This window comes from Peromyscus leucopus, chromosome 12 (genome assembly GCF_004664715.2).
Source record: "Peromyscus leucopus breed LL Stock chromosome 12, UCI_PerLeu_2.1, whole genome shotgun sequence".
In the NCBI taxonomy this organism is placed as follows: domain Eukaryota; kingdom Metazoa; phylum Chordata; class Mammalia; order Rodentia; family Cricetidae; genus Peromyscus; species Peromyscus leucopus.
Window position 1 is genome coordinate 39,999,201 of NC_051073.1, and position 21,210 is coordinate 40,020,410.

General features: G+C 42.9%; 1 protein-coding gene across 4 annotated transcripts in view; it reads left to right on the forward strand.

The window, feature by feature from the left end:
- Cmss1 (cms1 ribosomal small subunit homolog) overlaps positions 1–20,208 on the forward strand; it is a 315,309-nt gene extending 295,101 nt beyond the window's left edge. For all 4 annotated transcript variants that reach the window (XM_028867532.2, XM_037209675.1, XM_028867533.2 and 1 more), the window contains exons 3-10: positions 2,404–2,475; positions 4,071–4,200; positions 7,847–7,906; positions 9,397–9,499; positions 13,845–13,905; positions 14,338–14,425; positions 17,873–17,961; positions 19,937–20,208. In XM_028867532.2, the coding sequence (XP_028723365.1) occupies positions 2,404–2,475; positions 4,071–4,200; positions 7,847–7,906; positions 9,397–9,499; positions 13,845–13,905; positions 14,338–14,425; positions 17,873–17,961; positions 19,937–20,020 (687 nt within the window). In that variant the 3' untranslated portion in view covers positions 20,021–20,208. The remainder of the gene's footprint in view (positions 1–2,403; positions 2,476–4,070; positions 4,201–7,846; positions 7,907–9,396; positions 9,500–13,844; positions 13,906–14,337; positions 14,426–17,872; positions 17,962–19,936) is intronic.
- Positions 20,209–21,210: the final 1,002 nt, after the last annotated feature.

The window sequence follows — 21,210 nt, forward strand, 5'->3', positions numbered from 1 at the left end:
AGTCTGTTCCTGTGTAGTCTGTACACCCCAGGCCTCCTTGCTTTAAAAACCCTGCCCCATTGCTACTCAGGGCCTCTGCTCTGCTGCTGCATCAGACGGACGACGGAGAGTCCTGAGTTAACTCGTAGTAAAAAGATTCTTTACTTTTGCATTGGACTCAGTCTCTTGGTGGTCTTTGGGGGACTCTGGGTACAACAAAACCTTCTTGTAGAGAATAGCTCCATATGCTAAGTAAGAAAACAAAATAGGTGTCTACATCAGCTTCCCCAGAACCTTCATTAGTTAACAAAACTAATACTAGAATTGGGGAGGAGGGGGCAGGGTTGGTTTGGTTGTCTTTGTTGTTGTTTTGAGATAAGGTCTTTCTGTCTCTGTCTGTTTCTCTGCCTGCCTCCTCCCCCCTTCCTCTCCTATGGCTCTTCTCCCCACTCCTCACTCCATCCCCTACCCTAAACCTCTCCCTCCCAGGGGCTGGACTTGGCTTCCTTTCCCCTAGCCTGATCCCTAGATATGAAACTCAGTGGTCTTGGCTGCACTGGTCTCTTGGTCTCCTGGCCTAGGCTGCCTCTCTTGCTTCCCCACCCCACCCCCCATCTCTCCCCTCAGGGTCCAGTTTAGTCTGCTGGCCATGATCAGCCTGGACTCTTCCCTTGGCCTGCTTTCTCCCCTCTCGCTACAGTTGAACTCCCCATCCTTTAGGAGTAGTCATGGCCTCCTCTTCCTTCCTTTCTTTCATTCACTACCTCATGGCAGTCTTCCTGCCTCGGCCTCCCAGGCGTTGGTTATAGGCCTGGCTCCAACATGTGCTTTAGGGACTCTGCTAATTGCATCCAGACCTTTGCCTCAGAAGGAAGAGCTCAATGCTTCCTTGTTCTGTAATTAGAGGCTTATGGCCATCTGGCATCTCCTGTGACATATTAGCGGCCTTGGCCCAGTTTCTTACTGGCATGTACCAACATTAAATGGACATGAATCTAAATCCACAAGGCAGCTTAACTTTCTAAGTAAGAAAGACAGTATCTTTATTTTCTTAAGCTGCAAGGCAAATGGTCTTCACAGGTTTTTTGTTTAAACTGTAAAGAAGCTAAGAATGAAAGATTCCCATGTTATTTTAATCTACCCTACTGCCTGAAACAATGTCTAAACAATGTTGTTGTTGGCCCAGTGTCTTAAAGAAGTTAAGGACCATTGTATCCTTCTTTGATTTGAGGCTGTAGGCATTCCTAATCTTCAGGTTTTCTTGTTGTTGTTGTTGTTGTTGTTGTTGTTGTTGTTGTTGTTGTAGACAGGGTCTCACTGTATAGCTCTTGCTGTCCTGGAACCCACTATATAGACTAGGCTGGTCTCAAACTCACAGAGATCCACCTGCCTCTGCTTCTCCTGCTGGGATTAAAGGTGTGTGCCACCATGCCTGGCTTTAATCTGCTCGCCTTCTTAAAAAGATTCATCTACAATCATTTTGAGCAGAGCCGTAGATACAAGGCTGCTGCTGGTGACTGGCTGGCTAAACAGATATCCTCTACTTGGAATGAATCTAACTTTCTACTTCCATTTTACATCTTTCTTGGCAACCTGCATGAAATGTTGCATAAAGATCCAGCGCAGGAAACATTTTATTTTGCTGCTTATGATTAATACATGTGGAACCTGCACATTCCATTTTATAAATCAAAGTTGTAGTCCAAATTTCCTGCTTTTCTACCTTAAAGAACAAAACTCAGCTTAAAAATAGCACGAAGCTATGTAGGGTCCTTGGGGGGCTCAGGGCCACTGGCAAATCAATCACTCTGGGTGCTAGAGTGTGGGGGGCCTGTTTTCAGACCGTTAGCAAGCACGTTTATTCTGTGGTCAGGTTGCAGTGACTCCATGGGTACAGCTGGCTGGCACAGATGGTTTTGTAAAAGCGTAAGTAAACACATCCTACTTTGGATTTTCTCTGATGTTGAAAAGAGCGAAGGAGCGGGTACTGCAAACAGCGCTGCTCGGAAGTGCAGGCTTGAGACGGGCAGCTCATGGAAAACTTCAGTCGGTCATGGACTGCCTTGCCACATCATCATTTTAAGCGCGTCTATTTCTGCCTGCATTTTACAAACCCGCCACTGGCTTCCATCTCTAATAATCTGCACACTTCAAGCACATGTATACACTCACTCACTCACACATTTTGATCTCTGTTCAAAGATTTTTCCAGTCTTACGTCATCTGTACTTTCTGACTTTCTCAAATTCTGTCGGCTCAGCTGCCGCATAACAGATCTCCAGTGGGCCTTCCAGCATCTCTGTGGAACGTTACCAAGGTACTCCGAGGAGTTTGTGCCCGGCAGAAAATGCTTTGGGATTCATAACGTCCATTGACACTTCCTCCTGCAAAGATGAACGTTTTCTCATTTATATTTCATTACAGCCTACAGAGTGTTTCTTGACACAACCAAAGGAAACAAAAGAGGAAGCCCGGAAGACCAGGAAGTGGAAAAAGGTACCAGGAACAGTTTGTTACAGGGGTATGGACACTTGTGGCTTCGGTGACATTTTTATATACCATACTTACCTGAAGTTACTTCAGTCCCCAACTAAGAGATTCAGAAATTGTAAGTTTCAGTGAGATCTGTTAACTTCCCTAAGGTTTCTAGGAATAAGTTTTCTTTAGGGAACGAAAACTACACTTTCCTGACTCCCATGTCAATCATGTGAAACACCAAGTGCTTGCTTTCTTGCCCACTGGGTTTTCACTGTGGCATCACACATAGATTCTAATCTAGACAGAGCCCAAAGCTTCTCTGACACTCACTCCTCCGCTTTATCCAAGAAAATCCATTTCCCTCTCCCTAGCCATTCCAGCTTTAAGCCTTACACACAAAAGTAATGACAAAAAGAAAACAAGCAGAGGAAGGCACTGTCGAGCATTTCTAACTCTAATTCAGGCCACAATTCAAGGCAAATGCTCCCCTTCCTCTTAAGTAATGGCTCTTTGCACAGAGGAGACGCTGCTGCTCCTATGCAGACTCAGCTTTTCCCTCTACAGCCGCTGTGAGAACAGCAGTGTACTTTTCTCCAGGTCAAGCAAGGTCTGCTGCTGAAGTCGGCTGAGGAAATGATTGGGGTGAGAGAAAAGAGGGTCCAACCAGTTAGCTATTTAACAGCAAGCATTCAGAAAGGAGTGCGCATACGTATGTTTTCTTTCCTCAAAAATGGCCAAATAGAAAGGTAGGACATGCCAAATTGGCTGAGGTTTGGCAAGCCCTTAAAGAAGTGCCTTTTTAACTTCACTTTGATTAATTCAGTCACACGGGGCCTTGAGGAGCCTTAGGTTCCAGAGGTTCAAGCTTGGCTGAGGTCATGCTAACATTTCCCCATGGTGACAATGTTAGATTGATATCTTTGATGGAACCTTGAGTAGTTCTGACACTGGGAGTCAGGGAGTCGGTAGGAATCACTCTTTCTGGGTCTTTGGAGAAACATTAGAAGGAAGTAAGGGAGTTTATGACAAAAATGGACAATTGTGCTTCCACGAATTGTATACATTAAATAAAAGTTCTATACAATGTGCCCACATCAAAAGAGATGAGAGAAAGTATCTCCTGGGACATCTCTTCTTTTGTGTTCCCTTGGGGCCTTGGGATCGCCTCCTAAACCAGGAGACTCAGTAGCATCGGGTCCACTTTCCAGTGAGTACCTGTGCTCAGCTTAGTCTGCAGAAGTTCAGTCTGAGACTTGCCACCTAAAAGGCAGGTTATACAAGAAGTTCTCAAAATTCTGCTCTTTCAAGAGTACAGATCATTTAGGAGTAAAAGAGAAGTTTCCATAGCAACATGACCTTTAACAGAAACATACCCTACTGAGCTGAATGCAAAATTTTCACTTCTGAAAGATGCAGACCAGACATTACAAGGAGCCCTTTAGATCATTTCTTCATTTTTCAAGCACTCACTATGTCTAAGAAGTATGCAAGAAGGTTTCCCACTCAGCTATCACCAAAAGCTACTTTCTGTTTAAATGCCAGAGAAATGAACCTATGCCACACGCCATTCTAAAATCTAGTGTTCTACTTTTTTTTTTCTTCTCTTGTTTTAGAAGAAAATTTCTGATATTCTTGCAAAATCAGAACCCAAACCGGGGAGCCCTGGAGACCTTCAGCAGCTTGTCAAGGACCATTACAGTGGCCGTCGGTCTGTGATTGAGTTAGAAGAGCTGAACCTACCAGGTACAGCTGGGCTTGGGTTGTCCTGAGGACCGGGAACGGACAAGGTCCATTCTCGTCTACTGTTTTATCAGTATCTCTACTGGCAGAATTTATACATTTTCCCTGCTCATAATCCTCTTCCCGCCACCTAATACTTTGTAACTCTTAGTGATTTATTTGGGATACTAAAAAAGGTATTTGCTGAATTGAATACTAGATTTGTGCATGTACGTTATCTTTTCCTGGGAAGATTAACTGTTCAGTACACAATTTTAGCAGACCCTTCACAGAGTAAATGTCTCTAATGAAGATAGATATTAAACTCACATAAGGACACTTCACACATTGAAAAGTATTGGTGTGAAACTTTGTTGACCCTTCTTTTATAAATAAGAATTTTAGCTTAGGAAGCCTGTTAAGCTAGGTCCTAAATCCCAGAACTCAGGAGCCTGAGGCAGAAGGATCACAGCAAGTGTGAGTCCAGCCTAAACTATAGAATAAACACCCTATCTCCAAAAACCAAGGTTTTTTTTAATAAGCATTTTAGCTGTGTTTTTGTAGTGGCGTGGTTTCAGTTTTAGAGTTGTATTCGGGTTGTACCCAAGTCTCTTTCAAGCCAACTAGCCAAACGTAGTCATAGAATTCTGCATTTCATGGATACCGCTATAGTTTGAGGTCCAGTACCTCATTTAGAATCTAGAAGATACTGCAAAAATACAGTCCCTACTCCGAGCTTTTAGATTCTGACGCATCTGTGAGGTTCCTGGGCAAGGACAGGAGAAAACAGATGTTATCCTGAGAGCAAACCCTGAGAGCTTTGGCACCACTGCTCCAGATAAGCTATTTAGAGACTACTGGAGACGGCCAGCGCTGCTTTGGGAAGAAGTCAACAGTAGCTGACTTTCCATTACAGCTCTATGCTTTCTAGAAGCTTGAGAAGCTGAAGAACAGCCTGTTCCCTGCATAGTTATAATTCTTCTGTGCTATTTTTTGAAGTGCTCTTTGGGATTAGCAGCAGGAGTGCCCCCTGTCTGTTCTTTTCCAAGACAGTTGCCCTTGAGGGAACTGGAGGCATGCACTTGGATGTGAACAGGATCTGGAATCTAAAGTTTACTGAGCCCAGAGGGCTGCTCCTCCAGTGTGAGAGCTGTATCCTGGCTGCTCTGTGGCAGGAGCTGAGTGGTGTCACAAATCCTCTGCTCAAGCTGAGGCTGATGGCCAGTTTTTACTGTGACTCAGTTTCCTCTTCTAGTTTCTCATGAGCATGTAACTTGAGCCCTGGAAGGATTTGTGAAGGACATTCTGCTATTCTGTGATCTCAGAGAACATCATAAACCTTGACTCTATGTAGAATTGTTGAGAGCTAACGGTTATAAGAAGCCCTTGGGATCATCCGAGTTCCATAATAAGTTTGTATTATATTCTTGTTATATTTAAGCCCCATAACATAACTGAGTAAGATCATGGGCTCATGTTTTTTTTTTTTCTTTTGTGGGGAGGAAGTGTGTTGAAAACAGCTAGAAAGAACAGGCTTTGTTATTAGCTAATAGATGACTTCTCTGAGACATAGTCAATTAAGGCATCATTAGAAGATTTCATAGAAAAGACCCTAGTCACCTCACCAAGACCAAGACCAGCCTCCAGGGATAGTAACCATGCTGGCTGAAGAAATAGATGATGCCATTTGTTATCTGGAATAAGTTAAAGAAAGGGATGTCAGTTATAAAGTATTGTTCCTAATCAGTTGGTTGAGTGTCTGACTAGATTTTAATCTGAGGCTGTTTGTGTCTGAAGGGCAGGAACATGTCCTCTTAATTACCATTAATTTTGCTGTATACTGCTAGCATGTTACACATGGGAACTTAATTAGAGATTTCCAGACCAAAGGCACCTGGAGCTAATTAACCTCTACTGTCTCCTGAGGGCTGGTTTGGTTTAGATCAGTGACCCTGTGCCTGCAGCCCAGCTGCAACCAACTCACCCAGGAGTCTCCTCCAAAGAAACACAAGCCACCCTCAGGGACTTAGCCTAGTAGAGTCCATTCTTGTTGTCACTGTTTTGTATAAAGTGCTCCAGATGAGCCTGACCCTGTCTCAGCTGGGAGAATTGTAACTGTAAAGGCCATCAAAGGCTCCCTGCCTCTACTGAAGCAACAACTCTGAAAGTATTACGTAATATGAGTTATATGTATTATATGTATCACTACATTAAATCATACTGCATTCAGTAATAGTTCACTCCCTAACACCCTATGTTTACACAGAAACTTTTTCTTATAGAAGGAATTGAGTTGATAACCATAATGTTACTTTTTTATATATCTCAGGCTCAGAGTAAATGATTCGACTCAGAGTTAATATTGTTGCGTAATCGGTGGTCAGCAGAGGACCTGTTTTATTTTGATGTGTTGTGTTGTATTTTACAGCTAGGCTGAATTGTTATATTTTGATACATTATCCCCATTCTTTCCAAATCTATATTATATTTCCTTTCCTCGTAAGTATTTAAATAGTTGCTACACATTTTTATGTATGCATTCTCATATGCCATTTGGATATGTATTTTTATTTTTAGAAATTACATTTGCAGAGCCTCTCACTCTGTTTCTTCACACTTTTTCCAGATATGCCAGAGGTGGCTTTGTCATTGCTTAGAGATGCTACATAGTGTTCCACTTCTTTCATCTGCCACAAAGCGCTCACCCCTTTTCCCAGATGTGGACACGTGTATGGCTTCCCACATCTCAAGATCATAGATTTTGCCAAAATTAATCTTTTTTGTGCATCCATTTACAGGACACCCAACAATTTCTTTCCATTGTTCACCCAGAAAATAAACCAGGGAATCACAGAGTATATAATCTTAATATTATTACTTTCCAAAATAAGTTTAGCAGTTGACAATTCTGCCTTCCGTTGGTAAATGTTACCATCACCCCACATCCTCTGTAACTCTTACTATTATTATTAGTAGTAACTCTTATTGTTATTGCACAGCTTCTAACATTTGCCATCCTGCTGACTGCTCCCCATGCTCTTTCGGTTTGCTCTTCTAGGTAACTAATGGATTTGAGGTTCTCTCATGAATTTCTCAGCCACTTACACCTGGCCTCTGCACACTGCCTCAGTCATAGATTTCAAATGTAAAGATGCTTCACCTATCTGTAGACGATATGCAGAGCTTTTACTTCCCTGCTCTAGAGTTAAAAGTTCCTATCCCAGGGATGAGCCCAGGTTATCCAGTGCACACTGGTCATCCTCACGTATACACAAACAACAAAATGTACTCAACAGGTTATATTTCTGTACTTGTGTGGATATGTGTGTGCCACGATAACAATAGAAAAAGGTGCTACCAATTTGAGAGTGGGGGGTATGGGAGGGGTTGGCGGAGAGAATGTGGGGCTTAGCTAGAAGGAGAGAGGAGGAGGGAGAAGTGATATAATTACATTTTAGGTAAAAATGTAAAATTAGAAATAAAATATTTTAAGTGAAAAAATAAAAAGTCTGTTATTGCTACTGCTATTATTTTTAAATAACACTTCAAATAATGAGCCTCCAAGCCACTCACGCTTTATAACTCATTCAAGAATTCATCATTCACATTTAATCTGTTTTGACTGTGTGCTTGCAAAGTTCTTAGCAAAGCATGTTTCTCATATTTCTAGACTCCTGTTTCCTCAAGGCCAATGATTTGACTCACAGTCTCTCTTCATACCTAAAAGAAAGTAAGTAAAGTCTGATATTTAAAAAATTATTCACCAGGTCATTATTCCACAAAAGAACAGGCTTTAAGTCAGGTATGTCAGTACATCCATAATCCCGGCATGCTCAGGAGACTGAAGCAGGAAAATCAACACTTATTCAAGACTAACCTGAGCTACAGAGGGGGACTAAAAGGCCCAAATACATAAGGTTAATCTCTCTAAATTAAATACATCTATATTGCAAGTTTATTTAATGTGGAGATAGACAGAGACAGACAGACAGACAGACAGACAGATAGATAGATAGATAGATAGATCGGTTGATAGATATAGATGATAGATAGATAGATAGATAGATAGATAGATAGATAGATAGATAGATAGAGATAGATAGATAGATAGATAGATAGATAGCATGCACTACATGTAAAATTGAGCTTCTAGCTTAAGTGGAGAGGGATTTAGTGTTGCATGTTTTTTTTTTTCCTCAGTTGTACTATTGTAGGCCAGAGTGGTCTATTCCCCTGCCTCAGCTTCTCACATGCTGAGATTATAGGCTCATTATTGTGATGCTCATTATTTTATGTCAGTTTAATGTTTAAATGTATTCCCGTTTTGCGCTGGCTTTGGGAATTTAGGTGTTATAATGTTTGGATGTGTTCGTCTAGGAATCTGGAAAGTGATGTCCTAGCCCAGAGCCTCCAGTCCTCCTTGAACTTGACCCTTTTACCTGAAAGATCAAGAAACTGAGCCATGTGATTTCTAATAGCTGGGAGAACTTCTGTTGACATGTTCAGATTCAGACCTAGCTATTACGGCCAATCTGATTTGATACTTTAGTTTGTATTGTGTATAACCAGAAACAAACTAGGTTATTCATACTAAAATATCATTTACTTGTTTTCAGCAATACCATAACTTACATAGAGCGATTCGACATTCTTCTGTCAGCCTCTCTGTGTTATGATGATACCCAATTTGTGCTTATTAAACACTTCTCAGAATTTAACTTCATAAATATAAACCTGGATTATAATACAAATACTATCCTGGCATAAAAACTTGAAAATATTAGAATTCTAAGCCTACTGAATAAACATAATTATGAATTTGAAGTATTATTTATGGTCAGTTCCATTTTAGATCATGCTGGATGTCTCTTTAAAATTTAACATGGGCCGGGTATGGTGACCCATGTCTCTAACCCCAGACTAGTGGATGTCTATGAGTTCCAGGCCAGCTAGGGCTCTGCACTGAGATCCTGTCTTTAAACAAACAAAAGGCTAAGCCAAACTAAAATCTAACATGATCGAATCAGAATTACCCTTAGTCAACAGTGTCTTTGAGCATTAAACGTAAGTTTAATCTGGTATCCAAAATAGCAGAAAATGTAATAACAATCCGTGCTTGTTTGTTTTCTTAAGCACTTACAGATAAATAATTGGAGAGTATCCAATATCCGCAGCACTATTTTACTGTCTTCCCTACAGTTTTTGTGATCTATCTTTCAGTCTGTCCTAAGTGGGTCAAACTTCGGAAGACCCACGGCGAGAAGAAGTCGGTTCTGATGCTGATCCTCTGCAGCTCTGCTGTGCGAGCCCTGGAACTCATCAGGTCCGTATCAGCAGTAAGGTCTCCTGAGTGTTTTCTAATACATGCCAACCTGTATATTCTGTGTGCAATAAGTAAAACAGAGTCCCAACCTATGTATTCTATGTGCAATAAGTAAAACAGAGTCCCCACCCCATGAGATTCACGTTCTGTTGGAGAAGCTGAGAGTAACCAAGTAAGTATGCATGACAGTATCCTAAATAGTGATGCGTTATCTAAAGAAAATAAGGCATGCAAACGAGATGGACGCGGAGGAGGATTCTTTTTTTAAGGGATGACTTGAGAGCAGAGACTCAGATGAAGTAAATGACAGAGCCGCATAGCTTTCTTGACCTCAAGTCAGAGGTAGACTTCCAAGTGTGCAGCAGAGAGCCCTGAAGCAGGAGCCATGGAAGGATGTGGGGCAGAGGAGCGCTGTGAGCCATTTGGAAGGCACACCTACACTGCTGTGTGGGGAAACACATTGTGCAGGGCAGGGGTAAGAGCAACAAGGCCACACTAGCCAACAGCAGCAAGCAAGTGGGAGAGATGCTCTGACTCAAAATAGGAACAAGGGAAGGCAGAATACCAGGGAATAAATAAACTGTCTAAACCTATGTAAAGAAAACATCATGGGCTGGAAAAGCTCTTTCATTAACGTGAGTACCATACTCTTGAGACTCAGTGTTGTAAATATGCCTGCTTTGCTTAGGGTCATCTACAAATTTCACAGGTTTCCGAGTAAAACTCTAAGAAAATTTGTTTTTTTTTAACCAGATAAACTAGTTTTAAACTTTTACGAAAACATACAACTAAAAACGACCGACAAAGGGTTTTAAAGGCCACTGAGAAGAGGCGCTCACTGTCCCTTTCAGACTGCAATACATGTGTTACAGTCTCAGCTGTTCAAAGCCTCTGGGTCTGTCACGTGCAGGACAGGCAGCAGGGATGGGCAGGCCAGAAGTGAAAGGGAGGAAGCAGACCCAGATGCCTGTGAAAACGTAGTACACGGGAAAGTTGACAAAGAAGAAATCAGCAGAGGAAGATGGATTTTCAGCCGTCGTGCTGAACTGAGTAGCCATCCAGAAAAATAGAGTTGGATTCCCATCTCACTCCTTCTACCAAGATAAATTCCAAATGGACCAAAAACTTAAAGGGAAAAAATTCTATCGTAAAGATAAGTTGACACATTATTAAGCACTTTCACAGGCATGCCCACTTGCTGCTTTTGTAGAATAAACAAAAAACTCTTCCACTGGGTCTGTGTAACACTGAGAGAACAGACAGAGTAGGGTGGCATTTACAGGGAAAGCCCTGTCTGGGAACCAGGCTTTGACAGCAGACAAAACAAAGGAAGTCTGTCTTGAAACAGGAGCTTTGTCAAGTACCCTGAGGTGCAAGGATATAGACTTCGTGGCGATTTAACATCTGTTTTTCTAGATGAACTAATCTAATCATGACTTTAGAAAAGTAGTTGTTAAACTTTACTATCCCTTCACATTCTGCTTTCTCCACCTCAGCACACACATGAACTCATACCCCACACCCTCCAGTAAAGCAAAATGTTCCTTTCAAGTTCGTCTGCTCTGAACATAACTGATCTTCAGTACTCCTGTTTACCTGGGTACTTGTTGGCCCTGAAATCAGAGCATTTCACACCAACTTCTCTGAATTTGAGACAGGACGACTACAGACCCACTGGAAGCTGAGATGCTAATGGGAGAGAAGTTGGCCTACATGTGACCTCTTAAAAACAAGTTGTCATGTTGATTCGAGCTTTTATAAATTCCTTCCTAAGGGGTATAAAAGCACTGTGTCGTCACACTTCATTTACCAGCTGTGCCCAGATACATTATGATCCATTTCAAGGTTAAATGAATTGCAAAGGGTGGTCTGAGCCAGCCCAAGGACCAATGTTTAATAATCCTACTGTAAGGACATCCGTTCTCTTGACAGCCATAAGTCTTGCTGTTTCCCTTGTTAACCCTGCCATGGAGAATGCTTATGTGTAATTAAGAACTCATTTGCAATAGAAATTGGATCGCATATTTTGCTATTTTGTGTATCAATAGCTTCCTCCTGGTCAACATTATTTCTCAAAATATAATGACATAAAGGAAAGTAATACCCCATCTTAAGTATAACTCTAAATCTTAACTAAAAACTTACTTGTTCATTATACCCACTTTAACTCAAAACAGAATTTTAGGTGATACACAGAAATACACCAAAATGAAAAACAGATGGTTAAAAAGAAAACAATAAACATCAAAAAAATCAGATGAAGCCAACTGGAAGTGGTGTTCATGATCTCTTCCATAAAGCCTTGTTAGGTTGTAGAGATGGTCCCAACTTCTGAGGACAGAATGTGTTTGGAAAGGTCAGTTCACAGATCCCTGGCATTCTGTGAGTTTAAGTTCAAAAATCAAAAATGACCCCAGGGTGACATATTGGCACTGTCATTAATGTCATCTATCAAATAAAATAATGGGGAGATGGTGTAACCTGGCTATTCATAGAGCAACTGTTTGTAGACTCTGGGGGCCTACTGTCTACAAACAGTCCTTATAAAACCTTTCCTCTAAGGTACCAAACAGAGCAGCCTTGACTCTCAGAACTGATCATCTGAATTGAAGTAGATAGATCCAAATTGTTGAATACCTAGAACTGAATGGACTACCTCACCTACATACAGATGTTATAAGTCAACAACCCAAGGATGAGTCTACTCAATAGCATTTTGGCCCTAAAATGTTGAAATGAAACTGAGCATATTGCTGCATGCATGCAATCCCAGCACTTGGGAGTGGCAGCAAGGGGAGGATTGCAAATTTGAGGACAGCATGCATAACAAGTTCAAGACCGTCTCGGGTATATAGCAAGACTCCATTTAGAATGAAGGATGGGTGGGTGGGTGGGTGGGTGGGTGGATGGATGGATGGATGGATGGATGGATTTTTAATACATTGCATATCTAAAAACCTAGACGCTTGACTTCTCCAAAAATAAAGTCTCAACACTGGATTTGTAATCTCACATCTTAGCAATTGGCATAATAACTGACCTTCTCAGGTCTGTAGTGCCCCTCAGTCCTCACAGCTGCCACCTAAAGAATCACTTCTCTCATGCATGATTCACACCTCCTCTCAGGATCAAGATCTACTGTCCCATGTCTTTTTTCCTTCCTTCCTCCTTCCCTCCCTTCCTTCTTTCCTTTAGGCTGCAATATTTTCATGTATGAAATTTTACAGAGAAGTTCAGTCTACAATATGGAAAGTGGGGGGAGGGAATGTTCTGCCCTCCTCCCTGGTGCGCTCATCCTGTGGTTCTCTGTCTGGACACCCCAACAGTCTTTCAGATGACTGGGCTCCCCCAGATCACAGGCGGACCCCACTGCTCTGAGACTTCCTCTTGTAACCAGTTTTGTTGTTTCTGTTTTTTCTTTCTGGGCTTTTTGGTTTTTGGTTTTTGTTTTTTTGAGATTATGTAAAACTGCATGGAAAATTCTCTGCCAGATACCTGAAACACAGAAATTCTGTTTAGAGAACTGTGGTGGTAATCTAATTGTACTGAAATGTGATTTTGAGTGTATGTTAATAAATAAAGTTGTCCGGGGGTCAGAGCTATTAGAGCCATAGCAAGAGTGTGGCGGTGGTGGCACACGCCTTTAATCCCATAGATCTCTGTGTGTTCAGGGATATAGCCAGCATTGGAGACATATGCCTTAAGACCTAGGGGGCTGTACATCAGACAGTGACGAGCAGTCACTGTTGGTTTGCAACCAATGAGAAGGCAGAACAAAAAACTTTAAATAGACGAAAAGAAAAATAAAGTCTCCAGGAAGGGACACTGCAGGCGAAGGGTGAGATTTTAGCTCTGAGCTCTGACTCTCGGCTTTCTCTTTGCATTATTTCTGTGTTTCTTATTTAATAAGACGGTTGGTTACATCTATAGAGAACTGCAGATGCATGTGTTTGAATTTTCATAGAAACCGAAGTGTCTGGCCTTGCGTTTGACTTAGAAGGACACGTAGCTACATACCTGAGCAAAAGCCTTTCCCCATTTCTGATTTTTTTTTTTTTCTCTTTTGAATAGTGTCTTGCTATGCCGTGTAGACTGGTCTCGAACTCACCACAGTCCTCCTGCCTCAGCCTCTTGAGTGATTTCACACACGTCAGCCTGAAAGCCCACTCCAGCTTCACAGCAGAGAGACTTGCCTAATGATCTTTTTGTGTGTAGATACAAGCGTAACTGTACACATTTACAACAGTCTTTTGAACGATAAACTATAACTTGTAAATAGTGAATTCTTAAATGAGTAAATTATCATAATCTACTCAATGAATTAATTAATACTCCTTTTCATTAGGTCACTGACAGCATTTAAAGGAGACGCCAAAGTTATGAAATTATTTGCAAAGCATATAAAGGTAAGCAAGGGCCTGTAGTTCTGATAAGAGAGGTAAGTGGTCCATAATGGCATCGGAAGACCTCAGCACTCCCATTCAGCCTCTTCTAATCTCCCTAGAAATCGCTTTCTCTTATCCACTCCTGAGGGGACAGATTTAACAACTACACGAGTTTTCTCTGCATTCTGTGCCTCTCCATTGCCACCCTGGCCACTGCAGCCACTGCCGCTGCCTCGCTCTATTCCTGAATAGACGCTGAGGTCTGATTCCCAATTCCTTGGCCATTGACCAGTGTTCTAAAAAACAAAAGTTCTTCTTTTGTCCCAAGTCCTTAGTCCCAAACACAAGTGGCCCTGTTTGCTTTTTGATTTTTTTACATAGAGATAAAATGCTCTAAAGTGGCCTGTGATTATATTTTCTTAATGATTCTGCCTTTTCTTTCTTCTCCTCCAGGTCCAGGAGCAGGTAAAGTTGCTGGAGAAGCGTGTGATACACCTGGGTGTGGGAACTCCAGGGAGAATCAAAGAACTTGTTAAACAAGGTATGAAATGAGGAGGGTGAGAATTCTGGTCATAGCTAGCCGTTTACTTTGCCCCCATGTGAGTTTAGGAAGCACATTTGGAGTGCTTTTTTACAAGAAGAAAAACAGACCTCTGTAAATCGCCCAGTGAGAAACTCAACTCAGCCTTTGATCTCAGAAGCCAGCCAGTTTGAACAGTGCTATGGGGAACGACAAGGACCGTGGCCCACTGAAATGCGTTTGCCCAACTAAACACATTCAGATTCCAGTGGCTCTGAGCAGCTGAGTGAATCCATGCAGCCTTTACCACCCATTAGCAGTCCTTGGAATTGGTAGAGTCCGCTATGATGAATATTTCCTTCTCAGGAAATTGAGGCTTGGTTCTCAGAGACTCCCATCCTAGTTATGATGGGATAATAAGTGTGCTGAAATGAAAACACCATTTCTATAGATGATACAGAGATATTCCTGAATATTCCTCCCAAGCACATTTCCCTTTTAATGCTCTATACAGTAAGTATTCCAGAATTCCTGGGAGGTTTTAATAGTTTGCCAACTTCCTCAAGCCAGAAGCCTAAAAGCCTGCTGGTAATCGTATTACCTGTTCTTGGCCAGACCTTTAGGTTTGAGGGTCTGAGGTGTTTTTGAGGTGCTGGAGATTGAATCTAGGACCATACCCATGCTAGACAAGTCTCTAGCACTGGATCACCAGCACTCTTTTTACTTTGTACTTTGAGATGCAATCTCATTAAGCTGCCAAGGCTGGCCTTGATCTTGGGGTCTTCCCTAAGCCCCCAGAGCAGCTGAAGTCACAGACCTGAGCCCAAAGGCTGATTCAGATTTATTGATTTCGTTCTTCATTTTCAAATTGCTTAATACAGTAATGTGACTTTGTCTTCTGTCTGGCTCCAATCCTGAATTATTTTGTATATGTCAAAGTAACATCTTCAGCAATATTGTAACTCAGGAAACAACATCTAAAATGCCTGGCATTCTTCTTCAGGTGACAATAACCTACAGCTAATTAAACCCACTGACTGCAGAGTTCTGTGTAAATGGCAAAGAATTAAGACACTGAAGGTCCCTGATGGGTCCCCAACATTTTTTAAATTTCTACTTATAATTGGTGTTATGCTGGACATCCTTTTGTGTACTTTCTAACTGGTACCCACAGCATCCTTGGCTGGCTAGGACTCTTAATTTTTATAAAAGAAAACAGAGCCTCAAAAGATTGACTCCACCCATGGTCTCAGGCCAGGGCTTCTTCATTCCAGAGCTTTCCCCACCACCACCACCACCCCGGGGGTTTCTTGATACCGGGTGCTTGTCTTATGGACATAGGAAGGCATTGGAATTAGGAAGCAGGTATTAGGTACCAAGTCTGTTCTTTCTAAGTGATGCAGATTTGAGGAGATTGTATGGGCACTGGGAGAGGCCAGGGAGAGATTCTCGGGTTGGTCCGTGACTCCCCAACAGCACTCAGCTCAAGATTCAGCTCACCCCTTCTGGGACCCAGGACTTTTTCTATGTTACCCAGTTTCCCCCACCACCTACAAATAGGCCCTTTTTAGGTTTCAAATAGAAGCAGAGAGGAAGGAAGGGAGGGAGACAGAAAGAAGCCGTCCAAGCTGTTGAGTAGATTTCTACAGTTGGGAAAACTCTATTTGACAGCCTGTTTTATGTGGAAAAATAATGTTGGGCTGTTGATTTTTTTATGTGGTATTAATGAAAGCTTTTACTTCTGAATCTGATTGGATAGTTTAAAGCATATTAGCCACAGTGTTAGGGTGCATGGAAGGTGTTTGTAAAGATAGCCCCAGCACTCTGGGAACTGAGGTTCTGTCAAAGCTAGAGCAGTCACATAACTGCTTCTATGTTCTTAACACATATGAGCACATTTTATATTCTCAACACAGTGCTTATATTTTCAGTATGTACGGAGAGTGTCCAGACATGAAAGACATCCCGTGACACTGGGATCTGTAAAACTATCTTCAGAATGGTGGTGTTTTAATTTAGTAATTAAGGAAATGTTCTGGCTCTGGGCCTGTGAGAACTGCAAGAAGATAGAGAAGGGGCAGGTGAGCTGGCCAAGTGGGTCAGGGTGCTTGCCACCAGCCTGAGGTCTCCATTTGGATTCCTGGACCACAGCGGGTGGAAGGGAGGGCTGACTCCTCAGAATTGTTCCCTGGCCTCCATACGCTCTCCTTGGCCTGCAGGCATGCACACATACACACATGCACACACTCAATAAACTTCTTAACCTAAGATGAGGATAAAAAATAAGTTACTTTAGAGATAATTTCTAGTTAATTATAATGGGTATACTGCCTTTCTGTCTTTTTTATATGCAAGTATGTATTTTTATGAAGCAGAGATCATGTAACATTCCACATGGTTACAGTGTATTTGTTTTGTATGTATACATATAGAGAGACTTTATATTATAAATATAATATATACACCTCATTTATAATATGTATATTTATACCTTAAGGGGATTTTCCTTCTCAGGAAATTGATTTACTGCTCATTTGCAATATCTATGTATTACATTGTCCGTCTGCAATACTTTTAGTATGGGATACTTGGATTTTATCCAGTCTTTTAAAATTATGCATAACACAGTGGTCGTCGTTGGAGTACCTTTAAGCTCCTGGTAGTTTTCTTAACTGGGACATCACAGAGAGAAAGCTGTCTTGTCAGGGCGTGTTTGACAGCTGTGGGTAAAGAGGAGACTTCTCTGCTTGCACTCCACAGCTCTGCGTCTCCTTTACAGGGGGACTGTCAACTTGTTTCCCTTTCCCGGTTTGCTAGCGTAGTTCCAGTGAGGGGTGTAAACACAAGGTATTATGATTACCTGGGGCGGAGAGGGAAGTGCTGGAGAGGGGGAGGCTGTGGGGAACAGCTGCATCGGGGGAGCTTCAGACACCGTTTCCAAGCATGGCGTGCAACAACTGCAGGAGCCAGATTTGTGCCCACCTTTCAGGACCTGAGGACCAACGGTCCTGGGTCTCCTCCAGCCTTCACGTGCAGTAATTCGAGGTAAACCAAGCAGCAGAGTGGGTGTAATGCTAACGTGATTTGCCAGCCTCATCATCGGGTAGCCCCATCAGCATCCTTCCCCCCACCTCCTCAGACTCATGCAGACTCTGGTGCTTCAACTCCTCAAGGCCGGCCCACTTGCCCTGGCTTCTCAAATCCCTGTCAGGAAGGAGACCCCAGCCTCCGACTTTCACACCTGAGTGTTGACAGACTTGAGCAGGGTGGCTTCTCTGTCCTCAGAAGCAGCGGTACAGCTGCATGTGTCAGATTGCTGCATTTGGTTCCCATCAAGCAAGCGTCAGTGTGCAGAGGTTCATTGCTGGGGGAGAGGCCGGAGAGCGGGGCAACCAGGAGGATGAAAACCATTTTAATAGGCTTACGTCGTGAGGTCTTTACTACCACGACTCTCGCTGTGTCTTTCAGATGGCCTTAATTTGAACCCCTTAAAGTTTCTGGTTTTCGACTGGAACTGGAGAGATCAGAAGCTAAGGAGAATGATGGACATTCCCGAGGTACTGTGTAATCAGCTGTTGTCTTTCATCTTTTTTTTTCCAATTTGAACTTAAGTTCAAACACAGTAATAAAGTCTTTGGCATGGGGAGCCAGCACATTCTAGCTTTGGAAATAATTTCTGTCTTCAACACTGAGGTAACCATTATAGAACCATCTCATCCGCTTACACATAACTGTATCCTTTCCATGTGTAGTATACAGTCCGTTTGGTTGCCCTCTAAATGGCTATGGCTCCTGCCCCACTAGGACGTCTGTACTTCAAAGCAGCTCGACGATCTGGAGGATTTGCCTTTTTCCTCTGCCTCTCCCTCCTCACGGACGGCCATCTCGGCCCTTTATTCTTACATGGACATTTTCGGGCAAATCAGGGAAAGAGAGGCCGCCTCCTGGTTGGCTTCTTCAGATCCCCACAAAACCTACTTACATGATTTACAAAGATGTTTTCATTTTGTGTGGAGGGTTTCTGTGTCTCAATGGATTCAAACTGAATGACTGGATGCCTTTGTGGGTACCACACAGCTCACTGTATATTTATGAAAAATAGCTCATTGCCCTCATGATATAGAAATTTGATTTTGCCACCCACCCTGTTATCATGGAACAATTTTTCAATCTAATCTAATATGTGTGGGGAGGGAGTTATGTAATAATAAATAAGGCTGTCAATCACCCCTCAGGATAAATCATGCCAGTCACTATCAAAGAGGCTTGGGATTATGTCTCTAAAACGTGCTGTGAGTTAATTTACCACATAAAACTACTTTCCCAGACTGAACAAAGTTCATTATAATTGATTGACGAGTTGTATTAAGCATCAAGTTTAAAAACCATTGGCACATGCACACATGTGTGCACGCACACACACACACACACACACACACACACAAAATGGGGTACACTGTGCCTCCGTGAATAGCCTTTTTTTAACTAGTTATATGTCAGACACAAGGCCAGGTTTTATAGTTTCTATTATAATGTTAAATGTGAGTAATCCACTATAACAGTGTCAGAAATTTATCATCAGTTTTTACATTTTTTTATTTTAAAAAACATTTGTATTCATTTTACATATCAACCATAGATCCCCCTCTCCTCCCTCCTCCCACTCCTCCCCCCAGCCTCCCCTCCCAATCCCCTCTACCAAAAGGGTAAGGCCTCCCATGGGAGTCAGCAAAGCCTGGTACATTCAGTTGAGGCAGGCCCAATCCCCACCCCCTGCATCAAGGCTGTGCAAGGTGTCCCAACATAGGTAATGGCCTCCAAAAAGCCAGCTCATGCACCAGGTATAAATCCTGATCCTGCTGCCAGGGGCCCCTCAAACAGACCAAGCTACACATTTGTCTTCTGTATCATAGATATCTTTGTTATGTTCATGCCATTAACAATGATCACAAGGCAGTCAATCCTTTATTGGATCCTTGCATGAAAATCTGGGTTACAAAAAGCACTTTGGAGTCCTTGAACATTGCTGTGGCATTTTCTTTTGTATGGATGCAAACGTAAAGGCCCTTTAATGGCACTGGTGTTTTACATAGTACTCTTCCTTTACTTATGTGACTCTCAACTCTGAATCAACATGCACAGGACTTTTGCCCACTCTCATTCTGGCCATAACAGCTGTATGAACATCTGGGGCCCCAGATGTGGACCTAGCCCTCTCTGATTCTGGCCATGGCAGCTGTATGAACACCTGGAGTCCCAGATGTGGACTTTGCCCTCTCTGATTCTGGCCATGGCAGCTGTATGAACACCTGGAGCCCCAGGTGTGGACTTTGCCCTCTCTGATTCTGGCCATGGCAGCTGTATGAACACCTGGAGCCCCACGTGTAGACTTTGCCTCTCTGATTCTGGCAGCTGTATGAACACCTGAGCAGTGGACTTTTGATTCGCCATGCACTGATGTAGACTTTGTTCACTAGGACTACTTTCGTGTGATCATAACCTTTCTATTGTTCTTTTTTTCCTCTCATTTAGATAAGAAAAGAAGTTTTTGAGCTTCTAGATATGGGAGTATTTAGCCTATGCAAGTCAGAGTCCTTGAAGCTGGGCCTTTTCTAAGCCTGGGTCCTGGTGAAGTGTCCAGCTGCCAACATCCTGCAAGTGCTCAGTAACTACCTACCGTGATGTAATGATGTGAACTGCATCCGTCACCCGGTGGATCACTGAGAATGTGTCCTGGGGATTCTTTGACAGCTGTCCTCCGGCTCATGCCCTCACACAATAAAGAAGCTCTGCCTTGTGTGTGTGTTGTCTTTGTTGAGCCGACTGAGTTTTTCTTCTTCTCTGCTTTGACTACGCAGGAGACAGGAAATAAACCGGAGCCACTTCTTTCTCTGAGCTTCAGTCTTTCTTAGAGGCTCCAAAATGGAAATGCTACCTCACACAACTGTCAAAGAGACCACGAGATGGTGCCTGTGGAGCAAGTTGGTAAACTAAGCGTGACGGCTGAGGTATAGCTCAGAAGTAGACTTCCTGCAAGTGGTTAGGGGATCTGGAAACCAAAAGTCCATTCCCCACCTACCCCCAACCGGGAGAGGGCTCAGGGTTGTAAGTGCTTTTGGTGGCCTGGGATGAGCCCCTCTTCCCTCATTTCTGATTGGTCAGCTCAGACAGAGAAAAGTGAGCTATCAGCTCACAGCCCTTGTCAGGCAGATCAGCTGGAAGGGATCCCGCCATGGGGAGACAGATGCCTGCTGGGTCTTTCGTCATAGCTTGAAGGGAAGCTGGAAGCACAGTGTGTGTTATTTATGTCTCTTCATATCTCTGTGCCTGTCAGGTGCCGTCTGACGCCTCCATTCCCTCGGTGAAGTATGGTCTCGGCACACAGTGTGGCCCACAAAACTAGAGAGAGCAAGTGTGCCTGGTACTGGCAGATAATAAATACAGCGGCCTTGTCCACTTACTTGATTCGACTTTTTAATTTGAAACAGTTTCCAACATGCCCAATTTTTGCAGAAATAGTGTAGATAATTCCCATGTCCCCTTTCCCAGGTTCTCCCCATGTTACCATCCAATACACCCAGTGCACGGGTGCCCAAACTGACGGTAAACCAGCACCAGCACAGTCAGTTAAACAACTAATATACCCAGTGCACGGGTGCCCAAACTGACGGTAAACCAGCACAGTGCAGTTAAACAGCTGTGCATGTCATTCTGCTGGCACCAGTTTCTCCTCTGATGGCCTCGTCCCAGCCGAGGCCCCGTAGAGGATCCTGCTGCACTGGGTAGTCTTCTTTATGGCGACAGTA